This window comes from Anser cygnoides, chromosome 13, assembly GCF_040182565.1.
Source record: "Anser cygnoides isolate HZ-2024a breed goose chromosome 13, Taihu_goose_T2T_genome, whole genome shotgun sequence".
Taxonomy (NCBI): Eukaryota; Metazoa; Chordata; class Aves; order Anseriformes; family Anatidae; genus Anser; species Anser cygnoides.
This window is the reverse complement of record NC_089885.1, coordinates 16,093,797-16,106,858: the sequence shown is the minus strand read 5'-3', so window position 1 is coordinate 16,106,858 and position 13,062 is coordinate 16,093,797. Positions and strand designations below refer to the sequence as shown.

Sequence of the window (13,062 nt, the reverse complement as noted above, 5' to 3'; positions counted from 1 at the left end):
AATTTCTTTACTGTGAGGATGGTCAAACACTGGCACAGGCCTCCTAACGAGGTGATTGCTTCCCCATTTCTGTTAGTTAATGAGGATATTTGGATAATGTCCTCAATACTGTATTTTAACTTTTGGTTGGCCCCGAAGTGGTCAGGCATTTGGACTTGATGATCCTTGTAGGTTCCTTCCAACTGAACAAATATTTTTTAGTTTTTTTACTATTCTTGGGTACCTCTGCAAGTAATAGCTGATCAATAGCTTCCCAAGGTCACCAATTCAGTCATGCTCAAAGAAGTTTCATTTTCTAGTAAAGTTTACCGAATTTTTGTGCTATAAATATCTGTTTTATCATTCAGTGACTTTCAGAAATTGTTAGGGTCCCATTTACTTGGCATTTTTGTATTTCTAAAAATTTGTTTTGACTTTACAGTAGCTGAATAACAAGTGTAGAACAATAATTTTGAAAAGCCATATGTGCTTATTTATATTGGTACAGAAGTTTAAAGTACTGGTGGTAGAACTTTTTTTTAATTAAGTCTCTGAAGTATTTCAAGATCTTTGTGTATATTTTTTGCCACGGTTATCGTTATTCTTGTTAGAAGTATTTTTTTCAATATATTTAACACTGTTTAGTGTCACTTGTTTTTGTTTAGATCCGATGTGGGTTTCAAGTAGTGTACTTTTTGTGGGATTGTGTTAGTTCCCAGCTGAAGGCATCACTAAAGGTACCCATTTAAGCAGCATGTGCATTGATTGCATAATGTATGATGAACAGAAAACAATGCCTTGCAGCATGTTGCATCAGCTTTTTTCCTCTTACAGTGATAAACAAATATGTTTTTACTAACACAATAGAACTCAATTCTGAATTTAAAAAGTAGGTTATATAACATGGGGATTCAGATATTTTTCTTTTCTTCAAAGAGACATCTGCATGTGTTAAAACTCCCTTTCTTCCTTCTGCTTGATCATATTGGCTCTCTCTACCTTTCCCTCTCCTGTCTGCTTTAGAAAGATGGTAAACAAAAGTAAAACCAACCAAAACATTCTGTAGGTATAATCAGTGCGAGATAACTGTGCATTAGTAGTTATTTTGCCGCTTCAGTGAATGATTGTTGATGGGTTAAAAAAAAGCTTGCTGCTTCTTCCCTACTAAATGGAGAATTGCACTAAACTACATCTGTATGAAGCAATACAGATGTTTTAGCTTCCAGATTGATTTTTTTTTTTTTTTAATCTTTTTTGAGCTACCCTGTGTTAACTGCTGTAAAATCCTTATTCATCTCTCCCTTCAACTAGTTCTCTGGCATCAAGATGAAAAGCCTGTCTCATCTTGAAATAGGCACTTGTGTCAGGAATACCTGAAAAGAGGTGGGAGGTTGGTCAGCAGTAGTATATTGATTCTTAAATGTATCAAGTAGTGTTTTATTTATTTAATTCTTTAAAAATTTGTAATTTGTGGTTCTGTTGCAGTCAAGTCACTGCTAAAATGGACTGCATTATTGGAGTGAGAAAGGCTCTATAACAGAAGAGGCAAAAGCATGACTTTTGATAGCACTCTCCTTAATGTAATCAATCAAACTGTGTAGAAGAATTTCTGGTAATTTAACGTCTCTTCTGCCTGTGAGTCTTAAGTTGGTAAGGTTGGTGTAGATGCTAAACAGCAATTTCGGTGTAGTCACCGAATTTAGTTGTGATTTCAGTTATTTCTCTATCATTTTCTTGAATTGGCATGAAGGTAACTAATAGTTCTTAGTCTCATGCTTGAAAATATTTGAAGGGTAGCTGTAGTTTCTTACAAAACTTCTGAAAGTTTGGTCTTGTGTGTTGTAAGTTTGATTACTGGTTTCACAACACCTAGAGAAATGCAATCTGGAAACAGTTGAGGAGGGATACTATTGAAAATTTGTTGTTTGCCCTGTGTGGACTCTTGCTCATAAAGCTGTTTCTCTTTCTGTCTGATCAGGTATATGTGAATTATCACTGGGAAAAAAAAATCCTTTGTGTGAACTGACATTTGGTAGCATATTTGCTTCTCTGGTTTTGTATATTACAAAATATTTTTGTTAGCCCTGCAGTTTTTGGAAGCCTCAAGACAAATAGCACTGGCTTTGTGTATTTTCTTTTAACTAATAAAAGAACAGGTTTGTCTTTAATGTTCGTGGCTGATTGACAAGTCTCGTACTCTGTAAGCAGATTATAAGGATGTATGTTCTTCACCATATTTCCATAAAGACTTGATTATATATGGAAATCAGGAAGGCTTCATTAAAGGGATGAAATTAGGAATAAGTCACTTACCTTCTCAAATCATTTCTCACACCTGTCTCACCAGACACAAATTCCTGCTTTTCAGTAGTTTCTCTTGCTCTAACAGAACTCACAACGTTTATTGCATTGTCATGGGAGAAGTCATTATTAACTCTTGGATTATTTTTTTTTATTTGTTGAGCATCTGGTTTTATTTCCATGTTTAATTGAGAACAGTTAGTGATAAGGGTTTGATTATTTCATGGACTGGACTGTCACTTTAGGATTTTGAACTGTAGTTCATTGGGTCAGTGCTCGTCGGAATTTTGAGTATTGGCTGTCTGCAAGATTGCTGTAAAGTTGATGTGTAGCTCTGTCCTTTTTCAAATATATAACAGGCTGGTCATATGTGGCTAGGCTTGCAAAATAATAGCAGGGGAAGGGGAGAGCAAGCATTACGTTGTTGAACAGTCTTTTCTGCTTAGCTTTCTCTGCTTCAGGCTTTTTAGAGGTAGCTGGAGATAAGGGAACTGTCTTGGACTAGCTTAGTTTATGCTGGTATGCAACCGCGCAGGGTAAACTAATTATTCAAGTGGTATAAACCCAGTAGTATTATTTTGAGATGTTTTCCTGCTAGTAATGTGTATGAGGTGAAAGTAATTTTTTTTTCTTTAAGAGGTTGAAACTGGGGCTTTAGTGTTACTCTTAACACTAAAAATAAACGTGTTTTCTTAGGAGATAATTGTAGTGAAACCCATCCTGATGAAACAGCACAGCAAAAAAAAAAACTGCTCTGAGACGAAAAACATTTGGTCTGATTAAAACTTCCTCTTAATTATACTTTAAAGTTTTTCAGTCACTTCTGACTGACTTAAAATGTTCATCAAATTTTATTAAACGTGTTAAGTTTCTGTTTCTTCAGTGCCAAATATGTTCTGTAATATTTAAAAGGGAATAAACCCTTGCTAATGGGTTTACACAATACTTTAGCAAATTCTGTAAACATTAAGTACACTGAATTATGCAGAAAATCAGCATATATTTTAAATATCTGAATACCATTTTACTTTCTGTATAATTTTAAATACTGAATATAAAGCTAGCAATCTTTATTACTTACAAACAAACGATAAAAGAATCCAATTTAAAATATTTTTTAAATGTTTTACAGTGTTTTTGGGGGGTTTTGCTCTTTACTAGGGACGAGATATGTAATTAGTAAAAACCTACCTCTTCAGGTTTATTGTGTGATGAATCTAGAATAACTTACCTTACTGGTTTTGGGTTAACTTCTAATGCTATCTGAGATACTTAGATGTCAACAGAGGGCACTCACGTGCTTTGTGGTAACACCAAATCAGTGCATTTTTAAAGGTGTTTGGAATAAACTGGACTGAAGATACTAGAACTTCTGGATTAAAAATATACAAAAATATATAAATATAATGTGATAGTACATGAAAAAATTGTCATCGTCTTATTAAAAATTTCATTTCACTTTCCTTCTCCTTAGATAAATGTGTTATTTGCTGCTTTAGATATTTTGCAGTACATTGAGGCAATGGATTTGCATTTTCTTGAGCTAATTCTTACAGATGCGTTGTTACGGCTTTCTGACTAAGTTGCTGTTAGTCTCTTTAACAATTGTATCAGAATTTAATAAATACATTCTTTACAGCTAAAAAGGCAATAGAAGAAACAGAAGAAAAGAAAGTAGCTCAGTCGAAGAAAAAGATTAAAGAATTAAGAGTTTTGGATGGAAAATCTGCACAAAACTTATGTGAGTGTCAAATATTATAAATGAATAATTATCATGTCCACATGACTGTTCTTAAATATTCTTTCCTTGCTTAGATGTGCAATATTTTTCTAAAAATTTGCTAATGTGAATGTAAGTCGTAAGTTCAGAGAGGTTTTATGTAAGTATGATCTAAATACACTTTACAGCCTTGGAAAATGTAAAAAAAAAAAAAAAAAAAGAAAGAAAAAATGGTGTAAACTTAAATTTTAATTATAGTTTCTTTGTAATTAAAGAGTTGATTCTTTCTCTAACTGCATTAGACTAGAAGTATAATTAAGTGATAATCACCGATTCAGGGAATGCACAGTGTTGGTGGGTTTTAGGTTTGGCCTCTCAGCTCCCATCCCCAGTGGATTTTTCTGGTTAAAGCAGTGGAGAAAGAGCTTGATAAGGGCTAGACTTTTAAAGAGACAAATATTGCCAAATGGGATAAATTAGGTGCAAATACCACTATGTTAAGTTATAAAGAACACAGCACCACCTATTATTTTTAATTTGCTTTTCCATTTTAAGATGGAGGGAAATTGATTTCTGAGAGTAGTAGATTTTTTTTTGTTTAATCTGAATTAGAAATACCTTAAAATGCCCGTAGTCCATCTACACTTGTGGCAAAGCAAGTATGTAAAAACAAATCCGTGCATTGTTTATTGCTACATCCATGAATACATTTTTCTAAGCAGAAAAAGTTCTATGACACAAGTGATATAAAATTTTAAACCAATCATTGAAAATATGGTTGTAGGAAAATCAGACATAGTAATTGGGTTGAATATACAGCGCTTCATAAAAAACAATGTATCAGTCTGTCTTCGTTAGGGATATTTTGTGTTTTATGGAATGGAGTTTTGAGATGTTGTAACATCCTGGAATCAAATTATTTTTACAAACATCATCTTTGAAACATATACAATATATATAGTCTCTTTTATAAGCTTAGTTACTTAAAAAATGGTAGAGGAGGTAGAGTGTGTGTGTATAAATATATTGTCTTTGCCTTTGGCAAGGATTTTTTTTAGAATGTTATGTAAATACTCAGCCAGTTATAAATTCACTACAGCTGTGTAGACCAGGTTGTGAAAGCAAAAGTAGCAGCTAAAGTCTTATAATGGGCTGAACATGTCTGTTTTAGTAGTAATGCAAGTGTGTTGCTATTCATTTAAAAAAAAAATAATATATCTGACAGATAAATGACAATGCAAAAACAGTCCAAATTGTTGTCGTATTTTGATTTCTTAGAAATGACATTGATTATAATTTCAATTGAAATTTTACTTCATATAACACTTGGCTTATATAGAAAACTTTCTTGTTGTGAGTTATCTTAATTTGGATCAAGATAGATTTTTTTTTTTGAGTTGTTAGAATTGAAATTTGCATTCCTACATCCATCTTCTTTGACCTTTTGGATTCTAATGATTTCTTACTGAATTTCAGCAATATTTTTGGGTTCTTTCCGTTTGCCTTATGAAGAAATAAAAAATATAATTTTAGAGGTTGATGAAGAGAAGCTGAGTGAATCCTTGATTCAGGTATGTGAAAAATGTTTGGTTTTGTTCATAGTGTGTTGTACATACAAATGATATAAAGCTGTAAGAATTCAAAAGTAAAAACAGTGTAGAGTTTTCTGGATATCAGCTATAAATATATCACTTGAATTTAGTGTTTTGTTTATTTCACTTCTACTTTTGTATATGGTTACATATGGCAGTAAAACTGTCTTTAAAAGGCTCTTAAAAATTCTTTCTTTTGAAAGCGAAAATTCATAATGTAGGAGATTAAAAAAAAATCTGACTCTAGTTTTTGAGCATGAGACAAATGTTTACCTAGTTTAGGCTAGTGGATAATAGAGTTTCAGAAGGCTTCTTGTTGAAAAACCTCTGCTTGTCACTAGTGATAGATGAAACTACTTGAATGTTTCAGGATACTGCTGCAGTGCAATGCAAGACCAACCAAACAAACAGAAAGAGTCTATAAATCAGACCTGCTTCTGAGCATCTTTGATCTTATTTTAAGGCCAAAATCTGTCAGCCAGAGAGATGAAAATATGGAGTACAGCTTCTTTACATGTCTCTGCTTGCTGTCCTCACAAGGGAGGACAGAGTCTTGTAGGAGGAGAGCAATCTCTGTGGAGTAAGAGCACAGCAGAGAAGAAGGCAAACCTGAAATGGTATACAGATGTAGCACAATGATGATACGGATGTTGAATTACTTCCTCTTAATATCCTACGCAGATTATTGATGTCATCATTACCAGCTGATCCAGTCTTCACTAACTGATACTTTCCTAGCTAATGTAGTAGGCTGGTGTTTGTCCTTTCATCTTTCGTTGTCCCCTGTTTGTGACCCTGTCCTGGTTCCCACAAGGCTTTCTAAATGAATGTTTTCTTCCTTTCTTGGTCCTGGAAAATGATTATTCCAGGGAGATTGGGCTAAACTGGTCTCTACACAGTTAGTACTTCATCACTTTGTCAAATTTTAGCATGGATTTTTTAAGCAAAATTTATTTTTTTTTTAAGATATAACATTTAGCATTACTTGTAACTTTTAATGTAAGATTACGTTATCTCCACAAAAGTCTTAAGTTGTTATCAAAATGCTATAGAATTGCATGTTTCATAAACACTTTGCTTTATCTGTCTATAACTTTTAAATACTGTGAAGGTATTCTTCAAATTGAAGACAGTGCTGATGTCTGTATTAATTACTGGTTTCATTTGATTTTTATAGTGTCTAAGCTACGTAGATAAAAATAAGTTCCCTGTAATTTCCTCATGTATTTCTGTGTTGTGTCGTCTTAAACATTTTATTTTAAGATGCCAGCTCATTTGTTATATCAAGTGTAATATAATGCCTTCTTTTATTTTAGAACCTAGTGAAGAATCTTCCTGAGCAGAAAGAACTTAATGCCTTAGCTGAATTGAAGGATGAATATAATGATCTTGCTGAGTCAGAACAATTTGGAGTTGTGGTATGTATTAGTGCAGTAATTAACTGCAGAGTATTATTTCATCAAATAGATGTAACTTTGAAGTATATTGGTTAGTGTTATTGCACGTTCTGCATAAAGAAAATGGTGCTGTATTTATTGATCAGAAACAGTCTAAAAATCTCTGTAAATTCATACTTGTTTTCTTATGGTAGCGATTATGGCATGTGATTAAGATCATTAAGGCATTTCTTTGCCAGACCAAGTCTTTAATATGATTTTTGTATGATGTTTTGCATGGAACACTTAAGTATTTATTGTGCCTAGAGTGTTCTTCATAACCGTTTTATGAAGTCTTAGAAATTTAACTTCTTAAAGATCCATTTACTGTGGCACTGACAACTTTGACAAATTTATTCTTCTTTATTGAAAACTGAACATCTGAAAGTCATGTGCTCATAATATCTCAACTCAGGTTTTATCTTTTGGTAAGATATGTCTGTACATCTTAAGGTGGGGGAAAGATTTCTTGGTAGAAAGAGTTACATAATTGCGCTCAAATCAATAGAAAGCTTTTTTAGGAGTTGGACTCGATTTTACTTGTGGGTCCATTCCAATTTGGGATAATCTATCATTCTATATAATATACATGTGTGTATGTATACACCCACATGCATATACATACAGTATGTATGTGTATGTATACATATACTTACGAAACTGCTTTAGAAAAAGCATGGATTTGTAATAGAATTGAAATTTAACATCATATTCTGTTGCTTTTACTAGTGTTCAATAAATGTATCTATTAGAGAGGAAGGCATATCAGATATAATGACTAGAACCTGTCTCTGAATGAAATCATTCAGTTTGCATAAATTGCCAAATACATGCTGGTAGGTGATTTTATGGTACCAAGTATTAAGCTAGGACTTGGAAGATTCTGATTCTGGTTTTCCAAAGACTTGATAAAGCCTAAAGCAATTTAGTTTATCATTTCACTTTAGTTTTGACATTCTGAAAGACTATAATGATGATCGCCTTTGTAATATATTTGAATGTATTTAACACCAGAGGAGCTAGGCTTGGTGTTGTTGGAATTTTACAGTTTAATTTACAGTTATGTAAATTAAAAAGTATTAAAACGGAAATAGCAGTTCTTGGAAGAGTAGAAACAGCTTTATTTTTATATATGTGTGTGTGTGCATGTGTGTGTATATGTATACATAAGCAGTCTCTGCTTTGAGTGTAAGTTGGCTTCAGAAATACCGTTGAGTGATTTGTTTGGATTCAGAGAACATGATTTGAACTAGTGAGATTTTTGTAGAGGATATAAAAAAATGAAAGGTATCCATGACTTCTTTTGAAAATTCCTAGGCAATTGATTTTAATTTTTTATAAATGGCATAAAGTTCCAAAAACATTATTTCAGAACAACGAGGAAATTTGGTAGAATATGAACATATTCATACCTAATATTCTACCAGATTTCCTTGTTGTTCTGAAACATGATTTTGGAATAGTTTATATTATGTATTATTTTGTATTTATTATAATGTAATATTTATATAAACTCTTTAAAACCCCTGGAGGAATATGTTGTTCCCTCCTGTCATGTAACAGACATTTCTAGTGACTAAAATGATGTGATAAAATGACATTTGTGCTTCCAGCCCAATGGCAGAAAGGGCTTTTAATCTCTAGGAAGGAAGGCAGGCAGGCCAGAACAATTGCACTGTCTGCTTCCTGCCTACTTCTGAAATGGCAACAAGCAAAGGGTGGCAGGGAGTGTCTGATGTACCAAAAAAGCCAAAGTGGCAAATTGTGTAGATGTCGTGTGAGGAAAACACAGGATGGAAGCAAGCAGGGCAGAGGCACTGGGACAAATGACTGGTGTCTGTGAATTCCATTCAGTTAACTATTTAAAATAACTGAGAAAATTCAGAAAATTGTGCGTAATGATCTTGAATTTTGAAGCATTACTTGTAGATGTTTCTTCTTTTTACTGTTGTAAGGTATTTCATGTTGCACCTTTGATCTTTGTAACTGAGATTTTCTCCCAGCTTGATGCCTTCTGCACACTACAATTTATAAACATCATACCCTTCTTGTCTCTTCAGCTTCAGTCTTTCTCCCCATTCAGTTTTTGCTGCATTTCTCTCTAGCTTTTACGTAATGGTATTTCTGGAATGCTATACTGTGTATCTGCATCCTCCCACCATTCTGCTCTCTGGTGGGTAATGGTAAATTATTCTCCTGATGAGGAAGGATGAGGCTGAACTCAGTTTTACCTATCTTCATTGTCAAAAATGTTTTCCTTACATACAGTCAGAAGTTCCTGAGCACCATCTTGTCTTTTGCTCTTGCTCTATCACTATGCACTTTCAAGAATCCTCTGTGTCTTCTCTGTTTCTTCCCTTTAGGTAGTTACAAATGGTAGTCAAGGGCAGCTATTCACTAAAGAACAGGTGTTGTGGGTTGATCTGGGTAGACAGTTAAGCACCGCACAAATGCTACTTATTTCCTCCTTATATCCCATCCCTACAGGGTAAAAAGAAAGGAGTGAAAGAAAGCACAGAAGTTGAGATTAAAAAAAAAAAAAAAAAAAGTTCAGTAAATGAAGGGGAAGTGGAAGAAGAAAAAACAAAAGTGATGCAATGGCATCTTTCTTTCAACTCCTAAACTTACTGTGCACCTCCTGTCTATTCGCTGGGGGGAGGCAGATTGAGAAACAGAGAATGCTGTGACACTGTGCAAACACTGTTCAGCAGTTATTAGAACATCACTGTTATCAGCATTGTTTTCATCATACATGGAAAAACAAAAAGAGCACCGTACGGTCTGCTATGAAGAAAACTAACTAATCCTAGCCAGATGCAGTAAAACAGATTAGTCAAACTTGTTTGTTGCTGCCAAAATTTGTTTGCTCTTCATAGGCTTACTTTAGAAGCATATACTTTTTTTTAAGAATTGAGGTAACTATATTTGTTCATTTATGCAAAGATGATCTGCTATTCATGAAGATAAAATTATTTCTCCACTTTAACGTGTGTTCAGAAGGTGTTACGAAAGAACTTGCAACTTCATCTGAAATTCTGATGGGGCATAGGACAGGCAGGATCAGGTTTTGCATTTTGTACCTATTTTGGTCATATTTGACCAATGGATGTGCAATTTTGGTAATATGCTAATACACTGCTGTTAGGAAAAAAAAACTGATAGTAAACTTAAGGTGTAATTATTATAGGTATCAAAATGTTGATCTATCCCTGTGGAAACATTTCTTTGTAAAGTGAAGAAAACCTGCAAAATAGTCTTTCGTTATTTGCCATATATTTGGCTTCGTCTTGGTTGAATGAATATGACTGATAAATGAAAGAACATAACTGATGCTCTCGTTTACTTTAGCATGTTTATATATGAATTGGCTGCACAGTGAGTGTAAATTAATTTACCAAGTGCAAAGTGACTTGACGGAGTGCAAAAGCTATTTCAGTTTTCTGTTACCAGACATAATACTGAGTGTATGATAATATGTGGAGAATGTTTTTGTTCTCCTATTTGGAAGATTTTTTTCCTTTGATCCAGAAGACTAGAAGAAGGACTAGTTCTCTTGCATTGTTTTCATTTAGTGGTAAACCAAAAGCAATTAATGAAGTTGGCAAGATATAAGTACTGTGTATTAGGTATGTGTAGAAAGTAGGTGCTCTCAAGAGACTTCTTACCAGAGTATGAATTCATGCCAATTGGCTTTGCTGATACCTGAAAACCACTTGACCTGAGAAGGAGTAGCCTTGGGTTTTAGCAGTTGTTGAATAGTTCAAATTTTTAATCAGTCAGTTTTCTATCGATTAGATCTAGTGCTTGCTTAATGCTTTCTCATTCCTTCTATGTAGTATTATGATTTTTTTCTTTTTCCGAAAACTATGCCACTAATTGAAAGTGGCTGGGGAGACTGTATTCTCTCTCTTGGTTGCCTTAGGAACAGATGATCTTGGATTTATCTCACTTGTGATCACTACTAGATTGAATCTAAATGGTTCTTGGTTTTTAGTCAAATCTTACTGAAGAAGTCATAAAAATATGCTTTTTTTCAGACAGTCATGATATTTATTTGTGATTATTTGTTTTGAGGAATGACTGACTACAAAACTTCACGAAGGATTTAAAAGCATGTGATGCAATGTTAACTGGAAAAAAAACACTAAATCAAACATATCAAAATGGTGATGTTTACCTCATGAAAGGCTTGAAGCTTGCTGACATATTCAAATTTATTTCTTACTAAACCATATGGTAAAATATTGCTTTCAGGATATAAAGAGTTTTACAACTTTTTTTGATGCCATTTTGAATAAAAACATTAATTGGAGCTTGTCCTGCAAAAGTCACTTAATCACTTAAATTGCTTTGACTTCCATTTACTGTAGCACAGTGAATGTAGATTGTTTTCAGGACAAATGTTTTCAGTATGACATTTGTGAGATAGAGAATGATTAGAAAAATAGTGTTTCAAGACTGAATGGTGGTAGCTTATGGAGGCTTCAATAGATATTTCTAATAATGGGAATTAAAAAGCAAGTTATGCTGAAACACTTTTTTACTGAATCATTCCTTTTCCTCATCGAAAATCTCAGTTCCTCAAAGGAGCTGTGGTAGAAGTCTGAGCAAAAGACATAAACAAAGATTTTTTTTATTTGCTTTGATGGCCAAGATCTGTGATTTGTCACATAACAAAGCTTTTCTTTCAGGGGGACAAAGTGCTTCAGGAACACCACTGATAGTGAATACATTGGGGGAGAAATCTTTCTGTATTCTTCTAATTAAAATTAAGAGTTAGATTTGGAAGGTAATCATTCTTGCATTTAAATGAAAATTTTTAAGTGGATTAAAAATTTTCAATACGTATTATTTTCTTAAATTTAAACGTATTTTTATGAATGGCTAAGTAGAAGGAAATATTACTGATTACTTGCGCAAAATACAAAAGAATAATTTCTAGAATAATAAAATCGGTATTGGGGGTTTAACTTAATGATATTGCTATCAGAGATACTTCTCAGTATCTGTGTCATGTACTGTTCTACAACTTTGTGATTTATGACCTTCCCATCAGGTCAGGAATGAATTAGTGCTGTACTACCTTTTACAAAATCCCTGAAACAGAAAATAGTGTCTTGGGGAGAAGTTTTAGAAAGTTTGTTTCAAAAGACGACAAGTTGAATAGTAGCCAAAAACTCTTCATTCACCTCCTAAATCTGGATTTTTTTGTTGGGATAGACAAAGATGAGACTTTTTCTTGGATGGTATGAACTTTAAAAGCCTTCAGGTCAAATATATATCATACTGTATCTATAATATAACTTTGAGCTTGTTTGGTAACCATCATTCCAAAATGCTGATAGGATTCATATTACTTATCACTTGATATCAGTATAGGTAATAACAGAAAACTGTTTGAGCTTCAGTTTAATTAAAACCTGCAAAAGTAATCACCAAATTAGATGTAGCACTAATGTAATTTGCTGATGTTATCAGCAAATATCATAAGTTATAGCTCCCATTAGTACAATGGCAATATTCCATGAACAGTGGCACTAATGTAATCTGGCTTCATATAAACATCTGACTAATGAAGCCTGACCTCCAGTGTCTCAAACTCACTTGGATATTTCCAAGGCCTTCCACAAGGGCCCCTAAGAATTCATCATCTTTTTCTCCCCCACTGTTCTCCCAGTGATGAAGTGCAACTTGAGAACTGCATCAGCTCAGTAAGAGAGTCTAAAAATGAGAATTCTCTTGTTTAATCAGACTGTAACTGTTTATATTTCTGCTATTGTACAATCTCTCAAGTGTCTTTGGTTTAGACCGTTTCTGAAGGAAGAAAAACTTGAGAAGCTTAGCTTCCAAGCTTAACTTCACTGGAGCTTTGACAAAATGGTCATCACATATGCCTTCAGGCTAATATTCAGTTCTTGTTAACTGGTGGAACTGGCTTACATACATGCTGTGAGGAACAATTTTAGTAGTGTACATTTATTGCTAGTGAGTTTGGAAATTAATGATTTGATAACACAAAGCACTCTTATTTTCA

At 33.6% G+C, this 13,062-nt stretch overlaps 1 protein-coding gene across 8 annotated transcripts in view; it reads left to right on the top strand.

The window, feature by feature from the left end:
* The window catches only part of DIAPH2 (diaphanous related formin 2), a 246,342-nt gene that overhangs the window by 65,657 nt on the left and 167,623 nt on the right, over positions 1-13,062 (top strand). For all 8 annotated transcript variants that reach the window (XR_010834759.1, XR_010834760.1, XM_067005015.1 and 5 more), the window contains 3 exons: positions 3,920-4,021; positions 5,477-5,571; positions 6,909-7,010. Coding sequence is in view for 6 of the 8 variants with exons in the window: in XM_067005015.1 (XP_066861116.1) it covers positions 3,920-4,021; positions 5,477-5,571; positions 6,909-7,010 (299 nt within the window). In the remaining 2 variants the exon portion in view is untranslated. The remainder of the gene's footprint in view (positions 1-3,919; positions 4,022-5,476; positions 5,572-6,908; positions 7,011-13,062) is intronic.